The sequence below is a fragment of the Pelophylax lessonae genome, assembly GCF_965119305.1.
Source record: "Pelophylax lessonae genome assembly, chromosome: 6".
Taxonomy (NCBI): Eukaryota; Metazoa; Chordata; class Amphibia; order Anura; family Ranidae; genus Pelophylax; species Pelophylax lessonae.
The window spans coordinates 279,895,739-279,918,304 of record NC_138773.1 but is presented as its reverse complement, the minus strand read 5'-3'; the positions used below and the strand labels follow the sequence as shown (position 1 = coordinate 279,918,304).

At 43.0% G+C, this 22,566-nt stretch overlaps 1 protein-coding gene across 1 annotated transcript in view; it reads left to right on the top strand.

Annotated features, from left to right (window-relative positions):
* Positions 1–560: 560 nt before the first annotated feature.
* TNFAIP6 (TNF alpha induced protein 6) overlaps positions 561–22,566 on the top strand; it is a 66,480-nt gene continuing 44,474 nt past the window's right edge. Inside the window, exon 1 of the mRNA XM_082262237.1 lies at positions 561–765. Coding sequence (XP_082118363.1) covers positions 666–765 — 100 coding nt within the window. The 5' untranslated portion in view covers positions 561–665. The remainder of the gene's footprint in view (positions 766–22,566) is intronic.

The following is a 22,566-nucleotide window of genomic DNA, read 5'->3' as shown; positions in this document are numbered from 1 at the left end:
TTACACTTCTTTACACTATCTAAAACCAAAGAAGAAATAACTTTGGCTTTATATTCCCTGTAACTGGGGTTGATTTACTAAAACTGGTAAGTGCAACATCTGGTGCAGCTGTGCATGGTAGCCAATCAGCTTTTACCTTTAGCTTGTTCAATTAAGCTGTGACTAAAAAAAAAAACTGGAAGCTGATTGGTTTTCTATGCAGAGCTGCACCAGATTTTGCACTCTCCAGTTTTAGTAATTCAACCCCTGTATTTTTAGGGTGATCAATGCTTAGATAAATCTCTAACATCTCAGTCTCTCACTGGAAATCAGGGATGGTAGACAGCTGAAGTATACATTAATGTCATGTCAGAAAAGGCAGAAGGTTAATAGTGGTTGAAGAATTAGGTAACCTTTAAAGAAGCCCCCCCAGACAGGCCCACTGCAAACCGCAGGGCAAGTCATACAGGTGGGGCACATTATCATCATCCTCTCCCTGCTAACAACGTCACTGTAATTGTGAAATACTACAGCTGCTTATTTAAATGGAGCAAGTTCCCTAAACTCACAGTAGGCAGAAAAAAGGGATTGTGCTTTAAAAGATCTGGTCACCAGATGTTTCAGACGGGCTGAGTTACATGAGAGAGTTGCTCCTTTGGAAGAAATCCCTCTTAAATTGCTAAATCATGAAAAAAATGATATTCTTCATTTTGTTTGCTCTGCACTTGGATGAAACCTTTGGATGGGGATTCAGGAACGGGATACTGCACAATTCCATCTGGTTAGGTAAGCCATGTTCTGACATTTTACTTATATGGATGAAAAAGTTACCCCTAGGGTAAAAGGGACCTGTGGGTCCCCAGCTGCTGTGGAACTACAATTACCAGCAATAGACCTGCTGTTTTTTATTCTAGAGTAGGAGAAAGGCAGACTCTCATTCAACAACTGGCTATACATGTGTTAAAGTATTGGAAAACTGCTCTGCTCTTACGTGAAATGATTTACAAGCATCTATAGCGACAGCAAATTCTGCTTTATCTTTATATGGGCAATCAGACAGAATTTCATGTTATACTGGAAGTCTCAAAATTTTCCAGCATTTCATTCGAATTTTACAGCTTCACAGCATTATGATTATATATTTTTAACTTTTTCTTTAATTCAGCAAAATAAATGAATTACTGCTAAGTGTTTTGCACATTTGTAAGCTGGGAATAACAATTTAATAGGATATTTGTATCCTATTTATCCCATCCTAATTATCCTATTTTTTATTTCCAATAGGTTTTTATTGAAATTTTTGATTATCCTATTTTTACAGGTATATCTTTTTGTATGAGCCTGCTACATGCCATTTATTTATTTAGTGTATGCGGTTTATGACAAGGTCTTGGCTCCATAGACGTTGATGTTTATTTATTAGATCTTATATTCGTTTTGGCATTACTGTTGCATATTTATCGAGTGCCCGAAGTTATTTTTTCATGTACTTCAGCAGTTCAGACCTGATATATAAGTTGTAACCATTACATAAAGAAAACAGCCAGCAAAACACTCTGCGCCCCTTCCACAACAATAGCTAAAACTTGTAGTACCTTGAAGCTGTACAAAATGCATTGACTTTTTAAATTCTTCTATCAGTTTATTTTTACTGGTTCTCCTTATTTCATATTCTACTTTCTTTGTAGCAGTCAGGATCTGATGCTTTGATCTGAATTACAGGTTAGGACACTTTTCTGGGAACTAAAAAGAAAACAACCTACTGTACAATTTTCTTTTTTTGTGTCTTCTTTCAGGAATTCAGATGACATAAACCACTCCACTGTATATTATTAGTCTTTTTTTTAAGTTTTCGTTTTACCTAAGGTTTTTTTAAAGTGTACACATAAAATAACCTTTGCATTGAGTGGAGAGGGGTTAGTCCCTGTGTTAAATTTTTATCGCCTTTCATATTACCAATGGGGAGAACCACACCATGTCCTGATGACTATTGTCATCAAGACAGAAAGTAATGGGTAATTCAAAACTTTACAGATGTCAACAAAACAAGAGGTGAGTGTAAATCTTCTTATGGGGACACCTGTTCCTGTGGCAACTGTCTAAAACAGGCCGTATTGAATTAAAATTCAAGAAGGTCCGGTCGCTAAAATTTTCTTTGGGCCGAGGTCCGAATCTCAAGTCTGTGCTATAATGGGCACATTTTATGTTAAAGGGCACACTGATGGGCAAAACAAAATGTGTCCATCAGCGTTGCTCTCGACATAAAATATGCTCATCAGCGTGCACTTTAGCATAAAATTTGCCCATCAGCATGACCCTTTAACATAAAATAAGGGGCACGCTGATGGGCACATTTTATGCAAAGGGGCACGCTGATGGGCAAAACAAAACATGTCCATCAGCATTGCTCTTAACATAAAATATGCACACTAGAGTACCCCTTAACATAAAATGTTCTCATCAGCGTGACCCTTAACCACTTTACCACCGGAGGATTTTGTGGTCTTACGTCCAGGCCACTTTTTGTGATTCGGCACTGTGAGACTTTAACTGACAATTGCGTGGTCATGCAACACCGTACCCAAACGAAATTTACGTCCTTTTTTCCCCACAAACAGAGCTTTCTTTTGGTGGTATTTGATCACCTCTGCACTTTTTATTTTTTGCGATATTAATAAAAAAATGCGAACATTTTGAAAAAATAACAATATTTTTCTACTTTGACAGTTAAAAAATATCCAATATATTCAATTTTTGTCATATATTTAGGCCAAAATGTATTTAGCTACATGTCTTTTACAAAAAAATTCTCAATGAGCGTATTTTTAACCGCTTTAAGACCGGAATATTTTACCCCATTCCTGACCAGGCCAAAACGGACAATTGCGCGGTCGTGCGATCCTGTACTCAAATTAAATTGATGTCCTTTTTTTGCCCACAAACAGAGCTTTCTTTTGGTGGTATTTGATCACCTGTGCGATTTTTACTTTTTGCGCTATAAACAAAAAAAGAGCGACAATTTTGAAAAAATAACAATATTTTTCAAATTTTTTTATATGAAATTTCCCAAAAAAAAATTTAAAAATCAAAATTTTTTAACATTTTAGGCCAATTTGTTTTTTGCTACATATGTTTGGTAAAAAAAATTGCAATAAGCGTATTTTGATTGGTTTGCGCAAAAGTTATCGCAGCTCCTAACTACAGGAAATTCATGTAATTTTTACTGTTTTTTTTTTAACTAGTAATGGCGGCGATCTGGCGGCGATCTGCAATTTTTTTGCGAGACTGCGACATTGCGGCGGACAGATCGGACCCTTGACTGACATTTTTGACACTTTTGGGGGTACCAGTGACATTACTACAGTAATCAGTGCTATACTGTAAATATGCACTGTTACTGTAAAAATTACACTGGCAGGGAAGAGGTTAATTTTTATTGGTGATCAAGGGGTTAATGTATGCCTGGTGCTTACTAACGTGTTCGGGGGGAGGGGACTAAGTGACACAGGCACAGATCGCAGGTTCAGCTATGCTGAATCCTGCAATCTGACCCTGCCTGTCACTTAGGAGATCCGCCCGCTTTCTTTACACAAGCGGGCGGATTTCCACACTCGATCCCGACGACCGGGGAAGAGCGGCGGTGATCACCGCCTCTCTTCCCCTGACCCGACTCCCGCTGTGACTGAAAACAGCGGGAGCGAGCCTCCGGCGGGGCGCGCGCGCCACCCACGAGTGGAGGAGTCCAGCGACGTAGGTCTACGTCGCTGGACGATATCGAGCCACTTTGCCGCAGTACGGTCAACGTGACCGGTCGGCAAGTGGTTAACATAAAATGTGCTGATCAGCATGACCCTTAGCATAAAATTTGTCTATCAGCGTGACCCTTAACATAAAATACGGGGCACGTTGATGGGCACATTTTATGTTAGGGGCGCTCTGATGGGCAGAACAAAATGTGCCCATCAGTGTGAACCTTAACATAAAATGTGCCCATTAGCGTGCCACTTAGCATAAAATGTGCCCATCAGCGTGACCCTTAACATAAAATAAGCGGCATGCTGATGGGCACATTTTATGTTAGGAGGCACTCTAATGGGCATATTTTATTTTATGGGGCACTCTAATGGGCACAACAAAATGTGCCCATCAGTGTGCCCCTTAACAAAATATGCCCATCAGTCTGCACGTTATAAAATATTCCCATCAGCAATCCCCTTTGTTAAACCCCTCCCCCCCCCAAATACTTGCCTGAGCCTAATCTCGATTCAGCACTGTGCCCGAGAGCAGCAGCACTGCTCTCTCTCTCCCTCCTTACTGGACTCAGTGAGAGCAGCAGCAGCCATTGGCTCCTGCTGCTGTCTATCAAATCCAGTGTTGAGAGGGTGGGGCTAAGCTGCACTGTGTGTGTCAATGGACACACAGAGAACATTCCAGGATCATGCCTGCATGTGTGCCATCATAGGAAGGGGCTTTCTATAGTGGCACACAGAGAAAAGGAGAAGCCCAGAGGAGCTGGCAGGGGACCCAAAAAGAGGAGGATAAGAGCCGGTCCACACTAGCGCAACTTGTCAGGCGACTTGTCAGCCTGACAAGTCGCGCTCCCTCGCGGTCCATTGACCGCTACAGGCAGACACAATCCATCCTAAATTAGGATGGATTGTGTCTGCATGTCAAATTACCCTCAAATGTCTGAAAATAAAGTCGATATTGGAATAGCAGTGCTACTGAATGGCTATGCTGCGAAGTGGCAGACGCATTAATTACTAGACTGAAGGAGTGATGATCCTTCAACAAATAAAGCTGCCCATACAGGGATCAAAATTTGACCATTTCCTGCTGAATCAGCCAAAACTTGATCAATGAGTGGCACTGCCAGCACCAGATGCCTCAGCAAACCTTGATCTGAGAATCAAAGCAGCCAGGTAGAAAATTGTCAGCTGAACAGTGACTGCCGCCAATCAGCTGCAGTCATTGTTTGGCTATTCTAATAGAATACAATAGCAAGCAGTGGAGATGCGTCCATCCACTCTGGTTAGTATGGATTCAGGAATTTGCTGGATTTCTTTCATCACCCCACAGGCTGAATGAAACAAATCTATGTGTATTCGGCCAGCTGAAGGCAGTTCTCATATGAGTTATTTTAACTGTGTATTAAGCTGTTTTCCAAGAGTTCACAAAGACGGCAGTTGTGCTACACTGCCAAATTACTGCCCCAATGGTAATCTGTCACTATGATAATATTTACGTTAAAGATAGAAGGGGCTGACTTTTACATAACCCTTAATTATTCACAAAGATATCTTGCACAGTTTAAAAACAAGCATGAGCTCATTTGTGGACCTTTTATTTCATGCCCTGCTTATTGAAAAGCCCAAATAGGGGATGATCCAGAATGATGCTGTCTATACACAGTAAGTTTAGAACACTGAGAAAACTAATAATAATGTGGCCGCTTAGGATACCCAGTTCACCAACCCGCACTTCACTATACTTTCCCTGCCAGTCTCACCATTACAGGTGTAGCGCTACCCCGAAGGAGCTGCTTGACAATTTGAGGTTTTCTGTTCTGCACCACGACTCCAAGATTTGACTCCAGGGTTTAAGAAAGCGCTGACTTTAGCGTGAAACGCGTTACCTTTTATGTTCCTGTCATACCTGTGATGTAATTTTAATACTTCAATAAAGTTACCAAGGAGTGCAGCGATATTCCGGATTTTTGCATGTCTCTACCAGGTATACCACTTCCAGAATGTCTGTTATATTGCTTTTAGCGGCGCTCAAAGTAGAGCATGGGATGCAGGCTTATTCAGATATCAATTCAGAGGGCTAGTAAATGTAAAGAAAAAAGGATTGCCGCTATTCCCAACCAGCCCAAGTGAACAAACAATGAGGAGCGGCCTCAGCCAACACGTCTCCACCACACTACACACCCAAATGCATTTCTCTCTGCCCACCAGGGCTTAGTGATTGGGGCCCTGGCTGGTTTGGAGTAGCGGCGATCCTTTTTCCTTTACATTTACTAGACCTCCAGCATGCCTAACAGAGTTTCATTCATCAGCCTAGAGCTCAGACAGAAGACAGTTCAGCCTTCTTGGGGGCCTGAAAGTAAAGATAATGGGCTGTTTTGCTAGTCTGCGGGTGAGAAAATACAACTAAATGACAGCAAACACATTTATCCCTGAAAGGTAAGGCTGCCATATTATAACAATTTAAAATTCAGATTCTTACTAATGATCATATCGTGACTAGTTCTCTTTAAGGATACCCATCATATTTGGGCCCTTTGCACACGGGAATAAAGAACAGCATATGGGTGTACAGTGTAAAATGTTTCTATTGTTATGGCCCTCCGGAGCCACAGCTGCAGTGTATTTCAACCCATAGGATTGCATTACAGACATTAAAAAATAAAAATACACCCAAATGTGGGCATGAGGCATTCGAGTGTCAGTGGTTACATGCCGTGGCGTTTTCTGCCATGTAGTCCTATGGGCTAAAATACTCTGCAGCTGTACAGATGTATTTTACACTGTACGTCCATGTAGCAGGAATCCCAGCCATTTTGCTGGATGAGGGTTCGCCTGGGTTACCGCTAGTATCAACAGCACATTTAAGCATGTTCTCCAAGTGTGAGCACTGAAACAAGGAACAGTCCAGTATCTTTGGGTTTTTTGTATTTATTTTGAACTTGGATGGGAGAAGGGATGAGTGGGATACTCCTCTGGCTCAACTATACACAATTTCAGTGGGACAACTGAAAAACGCCCATTGGCGCTGACTTGACGCTGGCTAAATGCTGGTCAACGCCGGTTGACGCTGGTTAACTCTGACTTGTTGTCTGTTGATGCTGAACTGAATTCTGACACTTTCAGGTGGCACAAAGTCCTAATTAAAGCTTCCTTGACCCCTCTTCATTGAGGTAGCTACTTGTAAGACTGCTGCATTGCTTAACACTTCAGGGCTCGCACCGGCACCCTCTTTCACACACACTTATCTTCAGGGCTTAATCACTGGCTCCCCCTTTCCAAGCCCTCTCTACTGGTTAGCTGGCTTCTGGATCCCTCCGACCTTCTGGAGTGGTCCCCTAACCTAGGCAGACCCCTGGGCAGTTTACAGTACTCACAACACTGCTTTCCTGGAAACTTCTGCCCCAGCAGCTCCACTCGGTCCTCAGCACACTGGATCCCTCTCTGCAGCTCAGTTCAACCCTCTGTCCTTCAGGCCGACCGCCAAGGACACATTCACTACCACTGATAGGAGGAGAGACAGGCGACACCCTCCTCCTGGGACTCTGCTTCCCGCCAAAGACACCCTGTCATGTGCTTCCCTCAGACTCACAGTATACCCCATCCCAGGTTGCATTGTGGCAGGTTCTGCCCTCTCGGATAGATACAAGCCCTGGTGTGCTATTGGTCAGGTTTCCTCCACTGCCCAATAAGAGCCATATTTGGACACAGTGGGGCAGACTCCCCAAGCTCAACAGACACACCTGGGAACACATGACAGCCTAGCTGAACAATCAGACCCCTCTGATAAGCAGGCAGCCCCCCCTATGGGTTTTCCTACCACCTACCTAGGAGGGTGCTACACCCATATGCTCGAATTTACACCTGTGTGCCAGAGGCCTAACTGACCAAGTAAAATTCCGGAAGCAGGAATGGAGAGGACCTGGCTCAACAAGATGTTTTCTCTGGAAGAAATCCCTCTTATGTATTTTTTAATCTCAGACTTAGTTGACTGAGATTTTTAGCAAGTTTATGTATACAGTTTGGACATTTTTTTCATTGGGTGGGGGGGGGGGTGAGAAGGGTAGTTACTTCAGCCATAGTTTTGGCATTTTTGAAGAAGCGGGAGCTACATACTGTATAAAAATAATTTTGGGCTTAAAAAAATGTAGTTTTACATGGATAAACCTCTATAGTATGAAGGACAGTGAGGGAACCAAGATCTCTTATAAATGAAAAAGGAAAATTCTCACAAGTGGGAAATGACTGTCGTAATTGCTCGAAAATATGTTTCTTCTTGACCTAGAAAGAGCATTCATTGAAAATGCTTTGGTGTGAGCACGGTGCCAGGAAGTCACTCACTTCGATTTAATGCTATTTAAATTACATCAATTACACAGTGGTCAGGTCTACACCCATCTCCCCAGCTTGTTAAAATTAGGCACATTAAAAAATAGATGATGCTTATCTAAATGGACATTTAACATGGAAAATATGCTCAGTGCTTCATGAAAAATTCTGTCTTACTTCACAATAATTGATCCAATTGCTTCATAAGAAAACACATCACTTTAATGAAAACAGAGTTATGACTGACAGCAGGCTGCTTCCAAGGACCTCAGAAAACCTCTGTGTCTTGCAAGCCAAGAGATATCACATTTTGTATAGTAATCTAGAGTAATATAAGCAAACTGTGGCAGGCAAGCATGTGCTGATGGAGTACGCCAAGGCTTATAGTGCTACGAATCTAAGCTGTTCATTTACAGCTAGGGAAAAAATTGTATGAGTTTAATCAAAGCATATATTAAATACAATAAAACAGACCCTGTTCTTAACAGGCCTATAGAGGATATGAACTCAAAAAATTAAGATTTCTTATGTTACAGGAAACAGATAAAAGTATTAATTCTGCCTACGCAGCACCCGAAGAGTGTTTTTTTTAATGGTTCTGAAAAAAAAGAAGTGCACGTCCTCTTATGTTAGTGTGCCTTGGCACTCCTCCAGTGTCTACAGCAGGGGTGGGCAAACTTTTTGACTCGAGGGCAGCAATGGGTTCATATATTGGACCCGGGGGCCGGACCAAGAGTAGATGGCAAAAAACGCTGTAAAAAATTGCGTGACTTTGAGGTCACAAAAGTGTGAAAGGGGCCTTCAGTAATTAAGGTATAGTGTGCCCCCTTTCAATGCAGAGTGACCAGCATACCCCCTTTCAATGCAGTGACCAGAGGGCCCCCTTTCAATGCAGAGAGACCAGCGTGCCCCCTTTCAATGCAGAGAGACCAGCGTGCCCCCTTTCAATGCACAGTGACCAGCGTGCCCCCTTTCAATGCACAGTGACCAGCGTGCCCCCTTCAATGCAGTGACCAGCGTGCCCCCTTTCAATGCACAGTGACCAGTGTGCCCCCTTTCAATGCACAGTGACCAGTGTGCCCCCTTTCAATGCACAGTGACCAGTGTGCCCCCTTCAAAACAGTAACCAGCATGCCCCCTTCAATGCAGTGACCAGCGTGCCCCCTTTTAATGCAGTGACCAGTGTGCACCCTTCAATGCAGAGACCATCGTGCGTGCCCCCTTTCAATGCAGAGACCAGCGTGCGTGCCCCCTTCAATGCAGAGACCATCGTGCGTGCCCCCTTTCAATGCAGAGACCATCGTGCGTGTCCCCTTCAATGCAGAGACCAGCGTGCCCCCTTCAATGCAGAGACCAGCGTGCGTGCCCCCTTCAATGCAGAGACCAGCGTGCACGCCCCCTTCAATGCAGAGACCAGCGTGCGTGCCCCCTTCAATGCAGAGACCAGCGTGCATGCCCCCTTCAATGCAGAGACCAGCGTGCGTGCCCCCTTCAATGCAGAGACCAGTGTGCGTGCCCCCTTCAAGGCAGAGACCAGTGTGCGTGCCCCCCTTCAATGCAGAGACTAGCGTGCGTGCCCCCTTCAATGCAGAGACCAGCGTGCGTGCCCCCTTCAATGCAGTGTGCCCCCCCCAGACCAGTGCACTTACCTGCAGCAGCAGCGGCGGCTTCTCCTCAGTCCCCCGGCGTCTCCTCGAGTCCTCCCGCCTCCTCCTCGGCCAATGGCATGGGGTTTGCCTTGCGGCCAATCAGGAAGCGGGTATTAGACCCGCTTCCTGATTGGCCAGGAGGAGGATCTTTTCATTTTCTATTGTACTAGAATTTTCATTTGCTATTGTCACACAATGGGTGGGCTCGGGGAATATTGCTCTGCGCCCCGGGTCCACCCTTTGCGGGCCAGATTAAAAGGTCTGCCGGGCCGTATACAGCCCGTGGGCCGTAGTTTGCCCATTCTTGGTCTACAGCCTTGTATCTGAATACTGTATCTGCAGTGTGAGATCTAAAGTACTGCTGCCTCTGACTGCTATTCTCAGGAGATTTAGATTGAGATTATTATTGTATAGGATTTATATAGTGCACAGCCATTTACAACATAAAAGAATACAGGTCAGTTAGGAGGGCCCTGCTTATTGCGCTTAAAATTTAAAGGGGGGCTGATATGATGGAGGTGGCTGAAGTACAGATTTTAGGTAGAAGTGGGGTAGGTTTCCCTGAATAAGCACGTTTTCAGTGATTGCACAAAGGCAGACAGGGTAGGAGATAACTGAAAATACTGGGATTAGGGAGTTCTGGAGAAGTATTGGAGGCTAGAATGGGAGGAGGTAATAAAGAAGCTAAAGAGTAGGAGGTCTTGGGAGAAGAGGAGTGGATTATTTGGGTGATATGTTGAGATGAGGTTGGTAATGTAGCTGGGATGATATTTGGTGTCAGTACTGTGTTGGTCAATGTTCTCCTTGTTGGAAGCTGCAACATGAGAAAGCAAAGCCCCGACCCCACCAAAATGTCCTTCTCTATAAACTGACACAGTGAAGAAAAAAGCATGGAAAGTTTGTAACGGGCTAAAAAATTTCAGCTTAGCTGCAGTGAGACCACAGACAATACTGGTCCTGTGCCCTCTACTTGCCTTTTTTTTTTTTTTTTTTTTGGGTACAGAATCCAGAGTTCAGGTCTTAAAGAGACTAAGCCTGTGAGCTTGTAAAAAATTAATCATACCTGCAGAACCCTTCAAGAGAAGAGACATTTTTTGTTGAAATTATTGGTCAGGCGACAGACAAGTTGCTGACCGCCCACTGTAGATATACTGCGGCAGGGTGGCTCGGCTGCTCAAAATCATGTATATCTATGTGATAGACACAGCGGGCTGCGGGAGGCGCGGCAGCGATCGCCGCCAGCCTCTCGGGATCATCAGAGAAACTGACAGAAGACCTGCCTGCTTATGTAAACAAAGCAGGGCGAGTCTTCTGTCACACAGGCAGGGAGAGATCAGGAGTTTCAGCTAAGCTGAAACCCCCATCTCTCTGTGCCTGTCACAGAGCCCTTCCCCCACACAGTCAGTAAGCATATTTAGGCATACATTAACCCCTTTGATCACCCCCAGTGTTAACCCCATTCCCTGTCAGTGTCATTTTTACAGTAACAGTGCATATTATTTAGCACTGATTACTGTATTAATGTCACTGGTCCCCAAAAAGTGTCAAAAATGTCAGTTAGGGGTCACAATTTCGCAGTCCCACTAAAAATCGCAGATAGCCGCCATTACTAATAAAAAAAAATAATAAAACGTCCAAAAATCTATCTCGTAATTTGTAAACGCTATAACTTTTGCTCAAACCAAATAAAATACACATTTGGGATTTTATTTACCAAAAATATGTAGCAGAATACAAATTGGCCTAAACTGATAAAAAAATGATTTTTAAATTTTTTTTATTGGGAATATTTTATAGCAGAAAGTAAAAAATATTGTGTTTTTTTCAAAATTGTCGCTCTTTTTTTGTTTATAACGCAAAATCTAAAACTCGCAGAAACCGGTTTCATTAAAATAACGCAGTGCCGAATCGCAAAAATTGGCCTGGTCATTAAGGGGCAGGGCTGGGAAAAGGGGTGGTCAGGAGGGTCGGCTGCCCTGGGCGCAATGCTTTATTTCAGGGATGGGGGGTGCCCTGACCCTAACCCTAAAGGTAAGGGGGGTGCAGTTTGACATCTTTGCCCTGGGTGCTGGATGACCTTGTCCCGGCACTGTTAAAGGGGTAAAACCTTCCTGAGCTGAAGTGGTTAAAGCTGAACTCCCAGTAAAATCCAAAGTTATCCTTACAGTGGGATCCCCCCACACTACAAGGGTTAAACACTCATTTTTGTCTAGGGGAAAATTAAGGTTTATTGTAAACCGAGATTAGATAGAATCCACCTGTGTGTAATCAAGTCTCCGTATAAATGCACCTGCACTGTGATAGTCTCAGAGGTCCGTTTAAAGCGCAGAGAGCATCATGAAGAACAAGGAACACACCAGGCAGGTCCGAGATACTGTTGTGGAGAAGTTTAAAGCCGGATTTGGATACAAAAAGATTTCCCAAGCTTTAAACATCCCAAGGAGCACTGTGCAAGCGATAATATTGAAATGGAAGGAGTATCAGACCACTGCAAATCTACGAAGACCTGGCCGTCCCTCTAAACTTTCAGCTCATACAAGGAGAAGACTGATCAGAGATGCAGCCAAGAGGCCCATGATCACTCTGGATGAACTGCAGAGATCTACAGCTGAGGTGGGAGACTCTGTCCATAGGAAAACAATCAGTTGTATACTGCACAAATCTGGCTTTTATGGAAGAGTGACAAGAAGAAAGCCATTTCTTAAAGATATCCATAAAAAGTGTTGTTTAAAGTTTGCCACAAGCCACCTGGGAGACACACTAAACATGTGGAAGAAGGTGCTCTGGTCAGATGAAACCAAAATTGAACTTTTTGGCAACAATGCAAAACGTTATGTTTGGCGTAAAAGCAACACAGCTCATCACCCTGAACACACCATCCCCACTGTCAAACATGGTGGTGGCAGCATCATGGTTTGGGCCTGCTTTTCTTCAACAGGGACAGGGAAGATGGTTAAATTGATGGGAAGATGGATGGAGCCAAATACAGGACCATTCTGGAAGAAAACCTGATGGAGTCTGCAAAAGACCTGAGACTGGGACGGAGATTTGTCTTCCAACAAGACAATGATCCAAAACATAAAGCAAAATCTACAATGGAATGGTTCACAAATAAACATATCCAGGTGTTAGAATGGCCAAGTCAAAGTCCAGACCTGAATCCAATCGAGAATCTGTGGAAAGGACTGAAAACTGCTGTTCACAAACGCTCTCCATCCAACCTCACTGAGCTCGAGCTGTTTTGCAAGGAGGAATGGGCAAAAATTTCAGTCTCTCGATGTGCAAAACTGATAGAGACATACCCCAAGCGACTTACAGCTGTAATCGCAGCAATAGGTGGCGCTACAAAGTATTAATTTAAGGGGGCTGAATAATTTTGCACGCCCAATTTTTTTCAGTTTTTTATTTGTTAAAAAAGTTTGAAATATCCAATTTGTTCCACTTCATGATTGTGTCCCACTTGTTGTTGATTCTTCACAAAAAATTACAATTTTATATCTTTATGTTTGAAGCCTGAAATGTGGCAAAAGTTTGCAAAGTTCAAGGGGGCCGAATACTTTCGCAAGGCACTGTACATAAAAAAAAAAATTGGACGTTCATATGCTGGTAAATGTTAACGCACAGAAGCATCATTGTTTACAAGAGTATGTCCGTGTACTTTCGTATGGCAGGTTATAAGCAGCACCAGTTGCTCCCTAGGCACAGGAAAGCACTAGGAAATGTAGGCATATAAAATGTCTATAAAATCTTCAAAAAAAAAAAGAGGAGAGCGCCAGCTGTCATGGAAGCGAGGGATAAGGTAAGTAAAGCTCTGTTTATGTTCCCCTAGACAACCCTTGGAGCGTGGGGTGAGCCCCACTGCAAAAGTAATGGGCCATACACACTATACAATCTTCTTTAGACTTTTTCCTTTAGATTTACCAAAACCATATAATATGAGGTCAAACCTAAACACTTTCAATATGTATGCAATCAGGAAGGCTCTTGCACTACGTAGTTGAAGGTAAATCTAAAGAAAATCTAACAACAAAAGTTGTATAGTGTGTATCCAGCTTTACATAGATTTTATCAAAAAGTCCGCTTTAAAGGGCTTGTCATGGCAGAATTAATGGTAACAGAATGAACATTTTTCAGCGATCTTACGATTACTTCAGTGACAGTAGAAACCATTGGGGCAAGCTCTGGTCTTGTCAGACAGGCATGAGATTGCTGTTAAAGTGGTTTACTCTTATTTGCAATTACTTGGCTGTCTAGTGGAAAATATTGGAGTGTTAATGTGACAAAAATAAAGGAAATGTGGAAGAAAAAAAAAAAGCTAGATTGCTACTCTGTAACTTACTCCACACCTAACAGCTTTGTGAAGACATCATGAATAATTCCTGGCATAAGTCTAATTAATGATGTCATTGATAACACTGGTGTGCATTTGGTACATATTTCCATTAAATCACTAAGACAACATGACTTGTTTTCTGTCTAGTTAGTCGTCATCAAAGCTTCAGGAGTAAGAACAACAGAAGAGACCTAAATACTGAAGGTTTCAGAACTCTATGGAATGTACAGGGCATGATGTGTGTTAGGAAAGGTTTCAGTCACACAATTGGTCTAAGTGAGCACGGTTAGTGCCGGTTCACACTATAACGCACCCCACTGCTCTGCAAATCACATGCAATGTCTGTGCGATGCAAATTCAGCCATACAGATTGTATGGCTGAATTCGCATTGCATTCGGACCAAAGTCATGCAGGACCCTTTTTTGGGTCCACACCAGAATCGGATCGCATGTGTGCACCCCTATGTGATCCGATTCATGTCCGAATTGGCAATTCGCACCGCAATATGTGTACTAATCTGGAGGTGTCATTAACTTTGTATTGACACTCGCAGCAGTTCCCATATGGCAGTGTGAACTGCCTGCGTGTCGAGCGCAGTGGATTTGCAGGGTTTCCACATCGCATATGTGTGAGCCGGCACTGAGACTGATACCAGATGAGTGGATGTGATTTTGCAAAAGCAGACCTCTAGCTATACCTTGTAATTCAAAAATGCCCTGGGCTTGCAATTTATAGTGTAAAAAGGAAAGGAGTTTTGCAATAAGCAAAATACATCTCTGTAAACTTTAGGTGTGGTTTAAGTGGAGCTCCACTGTAAGTACTCCTCCACTGCCACATTTGGCATGTAATTTTGTTTTGGGGGGGTTCGGGTACCTAGTTTCGACAGGTATCCGCTCCCACCTCCTCTCGGATTGCCTGGGCAATCCAAGCGGAAGTTCTCTTTTCCCCCTCCCTCCCTGCAGTCTTCTAGGGTCACGTCACACGTCCCAGGAGACTACCGGACCATTCAGGAGACGCAGCGCAACTTGCACATGCACAGTAGGCACCCGGCTGTGGAGCCACAAGCTGCCACAGCCGGGTGCCCACAGTTGAAGTGCCAACACCGGATAACAAGCCCTTGCTAAGGGACGGCTGGGGTGAGCACATCGCTGGATCCTGGTACAGGTGAGTGTGTGTTAATTAAAAGTCAGCACCTACAGTTTTTGTAGCTGCTGACTTTTAATAAACACAAAAACGACTGGAGCTCCTTTTTGTATAGACATAGTTTATCATGTATGTTCCAATTCCAAGTTATTGTCATAGATGGCCAACATATTTTAGAAGACTGTCAGAGAATGTTAAAATGTTTCAAGAGACAGACCCAGCCAACATGACCCAGATGTGGAAAATGGAAAGATAGCGCTGGACCTAAGGGTTTTCTTACGGATATTGATAAATAACAGAAAGTCCTCTGAGCTAATATGTGTGTTTACAAAAGATTATGAGATCACTGCTAGCACTTATCACAGTCCGATATAGTTGTGTAAGGTGTAAACAAAATAGTTGTACCGCGCTGTGTCTTTACATAAACTCTATATCATGGGCGTCTGCAGAACTTTTTTCAGGGGGGGCATCAATTTAAGGTCACCCATGCTCCTTTTTGCCCCCCATAGATCCCCGTTTAGAGCAGGGTCCCCCATAGATCCCTTTTAGAGCAGGGTCCCCATAGATCTCCCTTTAGAGCGGGCGAGGGTCCCCATAGATCCCTCTTTAGTCTTACCTGTTCACCTATATTCCCCGTGCTACCAGGTTTTCCTGCACCACCAGGTACTCCAGGCACTCCCTGCAAAGAATATATATATACATATATATATATATATATATATATATAAATATATATATATATATATGTATGTACAGGCATACCCCACTTTTAAGTACACAATGGGACCAGAGCATGTATGTAAAACGAAAATGTACTTAAAGTGAAGCAATAACTTTTTTCATTTCTCAATGCATGTAAATACACTAGCTCCATAGGAAATCTTGGTCAGCTTGACATGGCATTGCTCCCAAACAATGTGACAAGGACACCAAGCTTGGGGAGCATATTAAGGGGATCCAGGACTATGACATAGTAGATTACCTAGGCAAGCTGGCCAGCCACAAACAGGATATGTTGTAGTCCTGGGTCCCCTCTCGGTGCTCCCTAAGTTTGGTATCCCTGTCACTTATGGTTTGGGAGCAGTGCCATGTCAAGCTGACCAAGATTTCCTATAGACGCCAATGTTAAAAACCGGGAGTAGTGTCATGCCAAGCTTAACAAGCTGTGTCCTTACTCGCGAGTGTACTTAAAGTGAGTGTACTTAAAGCAGGGTATGCCTGTATATAACCCCCTTTAGAGCAGGCCAGGATCCCCATAGATCCCCTTTAGGGCAGGCCAGGCCGGGTCCCCCATAGATCCCCTATAGAGCAGGGTCCCCATAGATCCCCCTTTAGAACAAGCCAGGCCAGGGTCCCCCATAGATCCCCCTTTAGAGTAGGGTCCCCATAGATTCCCCTCTTAGAGCAGGCCTGGAAATTTCCAGGGGGGGTACTTGCCCCCCCTTGCGGACGCCCATGCTCTATTTGATAAACGTGACTTAATAAAACCTGAGTGCAAAACACTGAAACAACTGTATTCCCAATTACAAAGTGACAGGATAATTCTCAAAGGTGATGGAAAAAACATGCAATTTATATATATATATATATATATCATATATGCAGTCCATATAAATTCTTGTATGGTGAGCTCCACCGTCCAATAGCCATCTGTGTGAAAAGTGCTTCTTACGCCAACTGCTCCAAATTGTGATTGAAAATCAAAAGACAAGGTGACACCTCAATGTATTCCCCCCCTCGGGTGTGTTCTCACCTTGTTTAGTGTGACCTCACAACTAAGATTGGTCATAAAAAACTGTTTAGCCTCTCCTGGCTAGTAAATGCAGTCTGGATCGCCTGGACTATCCTCCTTCAATTGTGTAGCCTCTCAGCGAGCCGATAACATCAATGCTTATATGCAGGAGAGAGAGACCCCAATAGTGTATATATAGTTTTGTACACTAATTTAATTAAAACATTTCAAAATGGTACTCACATTTACCTGATGCTTCCAGCTCACCAGGCTATGACAGACAAGTGTGCAGTATGCCAACTGGTATCTCCATGCTGCCGCACAAGCTGCTACCACCCTGTGGGTTCTTGGCTCCACACTACTGTAGATTCGGGTGCCGTCACTGTCCTTGGCCCTCCCAAACGTGTGTCCACACAGGGTCACGTGTATTCCTCAGGGGGATTTCTATTGGACGGGTTGGTCTATTTGCTTTATATCTAAAGGCACCATCACCATTTCCTTGTAGTCCCTGGGAAGTATCTGTTTTGTTGTGTTTCATTTGGCTTAAGGATCTATTTGTCTCTAACCTGTTCATGATATACTTAGTTGAGGGTCAATTTACTATCCTGAGTAGTTAAATAATAAAGGTGCCCCTTACAGAGGAATTATCTTGTATTAAGGACAGTGACTGATATGGTAGTGCGTCTTAGGTAAATACTAGTTGTTACAAATTAAAAAATACATAATAAAATAGAACATAGGTGGGCATGCCTACCCCCTACTACATACTGACTATATGTGCTGTCCCTAGTTGCCTACGGTTATCCCCAACATGCCAATGATTATACCCATAACTAATTGACCAATACTAACCCTTAAGTACCATAAGATCAATTATAACGTAAAAAATCAATATGTGAGTATTAATAGCACCACTCAATTACATCAACCAAAAATAGGCTGACAGATATAATGTGTAAAATGTTTATTAGTTGGTCACCCCCCTAGGTGGGTGTACTGTGTTAATATATAAACATAAATGTGGGGGGCCTCCCTTTGTTTGTTTGAATAATTTACCACCACTTAATTAATGGTTACTAATGAAGCAACTTAAATCAAAATCATTGTTCAACCCCCCCCCCCCCCCCCCGGCGCCAAGGATCCCAATTTGTATATTTGCCAAGACTCCCTTTTACTGAGTTCTCTGTTTTCTAACAAAATTGTTCCCCCCCTCCAGTGTTTTTTTGGAGCTTTCACCGACTTAATGGACCACTTGGTTTTTTGCTGACGTCATTCTTCTATGTTTCTGTGAAGCCTGCCTGTTGCTTCAGCAACTTCACCAAAATGTTCTAGGCTTAATCTGAATGAAAAAGAGATGATTTAAAGATTTTTAAAGCCTAAGTTTAGTGGGGGAAAAATCAGCACAAGGAGCTGTACTTACTTTTGATGCAAAGTGCCCTTGGTGGTTGGCTGAGTTTGAAGTCCTCTGCCCCCTCCCTCTACACACACACATATCCCTGCAGCCGTAATCTTCTGGTACTGTGAAGTAAAGTGTTGTAAAGTGCTGTAAAGTGATTGTAAAGGTACATTTATTTTTTAAATAAGAAAAATGTCTATACTTACCTGCTCTGTGCAATGGAATTGCACAAAGCGGCTGTGAAACTCCTCTTTTCTAGGCCCCCAACGACATTTCTGGCCCCTTCTCTCTCTCCAGTGTCCCCATGGGAAGCCACTTCCCATGGGGGCACTCATGAGTGTTCACTCCCGAGCCCCCCATTGATGCATCTATTGACACAGACAGACTCAGCCTTGCCCCCTGCTCCCTCATCGCTGAATTTGATTGACAGCTTTTAGAGCCACTGGCAACTGGAGATGTGCATAGCGCTGGATCGAATGAGGTCTCAGGTAAGTAAAAAGGGGGGGGGTGAGGGGGGATGCTGATATCTAAACATCTTTTACCTTAATGCAAGGAAGGCATTGAGGTAAAAAATGTTTAGGCTTTAGAACCACTTTAATACCAGTGCTGGACCCAAAAGTGCTGCCTATTCCTGCCATTTTCACCCCCACTCTATTCATATAAACTGTAGTATAGCTTCCTTGAATGTAAAGTGCTTAATGAATGGGGCAGACAGACTTTTCATTCATCCACCCTTTCTCTGTTCAAAGGTTGACTTTCATTGATGAAAGCTATACAGATTCATCCTCTCTATGTGTCCTGGGTTTATTATCAATGTAACCCGAACAGGAATAGAGACATCTTTCAATAGGGACAGTAGTTCCGATGACCATGATGATAACCAAGAACTCCTTCTCATGTCCTGTTGTAGCTATGGGACAGAAAATGAAAGGAAAACAGATGGAAGAAAAAAGACCCAACTGGGATTATAATCCTCCCTTACTCTATGCAAAAAAAAAGTTTGACTTTATGTCACAAAGATCAAAGGACAGACCAACTATGTATTTCCTTGATCCAACATGCAGCCTCCTAGATCTTCAGGTATATGGAAATAGTTAAAAATGAATTTCTTTTCAGACATGATACTACAGTATTGTACTATAGTATCTTGGCAACAATTTCAAAATGTTAATAACTGGATTTAAGCAGATATCACCGGATATGCTATTTATCTGCTTTTCTTTTTTTATAGATTGTAGTCATCTTTGTCACCAGTAAAAAATCATTCTAAAATAAGTCATAATTCTGTAATAGCTATAGTACACACTATCCAAATCTTCATGATCTGATTCATCAAAAATGCAGCATTGTGCCATAATGGCTAAAGGACTCTGAAAGCAGAATTCACAGTTTAAGCATTGCCAGATTTGTCACCACATCATGAACTTATTGGAGGTTTTAGGAGCTCACAATTCCCGAGAGCCTCTAGTAGTTTCCTACCATTTTATAACACTGGCTCTTACATCCCACACATGTTTAATATCATTTTATTAGTCAGTATGTTCACATCATTTCAAAGCTGTTTTTGATAAACACATAAATGGCTTAAGTATTTATTTTAACCTTCCAAGCAAGATTCTCATTTATCATACCCAGTGAAAGGTTTCTTTTTTGATTCATACTTTCATGTTTTTACTAAATAATGTTAAAAAAGCACAGGAAATAAAAATAATGCCAAAGCAGATGTTTGTAGGCAGGCGCAGTCGACTTTCTCCACTGCAGGTGGCGCTCTTTTTCAGCGGCATTGAAGTTGGAGAGGAAGTCAAGAGGAGCATTGTTCCTCTATGGTTTCCTGGGTCACTAGGGAATCTATCCAATTGAATGCTGCCACCCCATGTGAGACTAACAGCCATCTTGGGCCAGGCAGAGCCTATTTAAGGCCCTAGCTTCCAGGCTTGGTGTGCATTTTGTAAGCGGGTAGAGTAGGGACAGGTAACCCACCAAGTAGGGACAGACAGAAGTAGAATCAGGAAAAGGTTCCTGACAGGAGGGAAAGCATAGGGCTCCCAAATTCTCTGGATATCTTCCTGCTTGGGCACAAGACAGCCAGGCAGCATTTTGCCCCTCCTAACAGGCACTATCAGTTTGGCTGTAACCTGCTCTCTACATGCTGTTGGAATACATGAGTGTTCCCAATTGTGCTGTCTTCCCACCGGCTTTATTGTGAACTGTCTTTGCATTATTTCAGTATTTTAAGTAAGTTTTTTCATCGCACTTGGACTGTGTGTGTTATTGCAACCCACCTACATGTTAACCAGTTGCCGACTGCGCACAGTATATTTACTGCAGCAGTCAGCCCCTCACAGGCAGAGTGACGTAGATCTACGTCGCTAGCCTGTGAGGGTCTAGGGAGCGAGCACGCGCCCCCGGAGGCGCGTTCCCGCTCCCATGTGGTCACGGACCCCCCTGCGCGTGTGACCGGTAGACCCGATGTCTGCCAGGCACTCGCGACCGTCGCTGCAGAGGGAGAAAGTCAGGCGGCTAGTGTAAACAAGCCGCCTGTCATTCTCCCCTGTATAGAAACAATGATCACACGGTTCTACTATGTAGGACAGTTGATCATTGTTCCTACAGCTCAAGCCACAGCTAATCACAGTTAGAATCACGCCCCTAGGGACACACACAGCCCCTCCCTCTCAAATAAAGTTAACCCCTTTTACTACCAGTGTCATTTTGCAGTAACAGTGCATATGTATAGCACTGATTACTGCAGTAATGTCACTGGTAACCCCAAAAGTGTCAAAAATGTCAGTCAAGAGTCCGATCTGTCCGCCGCAATGTCGCAGTACCGCAAAAAAAATTGCAGATCGCCGCCATTACGCGTTAAAAAAAAAACAACAAAAATGACAAAAATCTTTCCCTTAGTTAGTAAACATGATAACTTTTGCGCAAACCAATAAAAATACGCTTTTTGCGATTTTTTTTACCAAACATATGTAGCATAAAACAAATTGACCGAAAATGTTAAAAAATTTTGATTTTTACATTTTTTGGGGGGGGAATTTCATATTAAAAAATGTGAAAAATATTGCTATTTTTGCAAAATTGACGCTCTTTTTTTGTTTATAGCGCATGATCAAAAAATCGCACAGGTGATCAAATACCACCAAAAGAAAGCTCTGTTTGTGGGAAAAAAAGGACATCAAATTCGTTTAGGTACAGCGCCGCACGCCCGCGCAATTGTCCGTTAAATTCACGCAGTGCCGAATCGCAAAATAGGCCCTGGTCAGGAAGGGGGTAAAATCTTACGGGGCTTAAGTGGATAATAATCCAAAAACCTTATGGAAGGTGTGCAAGTTTGTGAAACACCTTGTTCTAATTACATAATTCAACATTGTCATAGATTCTGGAACAGGTATTTTTGGCTTGCGTTACATTGTCAAGGGTATTACCTCATGTCAAATCACCAGAGCATGGTATCAGCATTAGATGTGGATGACAAATGGTTTTGAAGGCCCCACCCTTTTTTAGGGATGGTTTTTGACATAGCATATTTAACACCTTCATTAAAAACGCTGTCCTCTGTCCACAAGTCAATCTCAATGTCAATCTCAATGTCCCTAAAACTATGTCCATTTACCATAGAGGAAGACTGTGGAGTCTTGACCTGTAGAGTTTGTCCTTTTGTGTTGGATCCTTTCGTAGGTTGTTAAGACATTACTGTCCTAAGACACAAACTTACAAAATACAGTTAAGTAACCCATCATAATTCATCTAAATGCAGCCAGATCACTTAAAAAAAAGAGAGATCAATGTTAGAGAAAGAGAGGGTATGTGTTTATGGGAGGCTTGAGACCTCCCAAGTTCTGGCTCTACAGGTTGAGGTGAGGACGGCCTGAACCAGAGCTAGAAAAGCAATCCCATGGGCTACACTGCTCGTAAGCATTTTGCTGGGCTCAGTGGAAAGCATTGTGTTCTCTTCGGTCACCTCTCTCTGCCCTCAGTAAAACATTCAAGTGCAGGTGTCCACCACAACAAATACTTAAGAGTTAAATGAATCCTAAAAGCAGCAGGTGGAAGGACAATTCCAGCTGGAGCTGCACTGAGAATGTCCATGGGCAGGTGGTATTTTAGTGATTTTTAGTCATCAATGTTCACCTAAACAAAGAGTGAATTGTGAAGAAAAGAAAGTGTGAAAGCAAGCTAGAGAGGAAAAAGAGAGAGAGAGGAGAAAGAGGGATAGGGAGCAAAAACAAGGGGTGGAAGGAGATAATAAGGG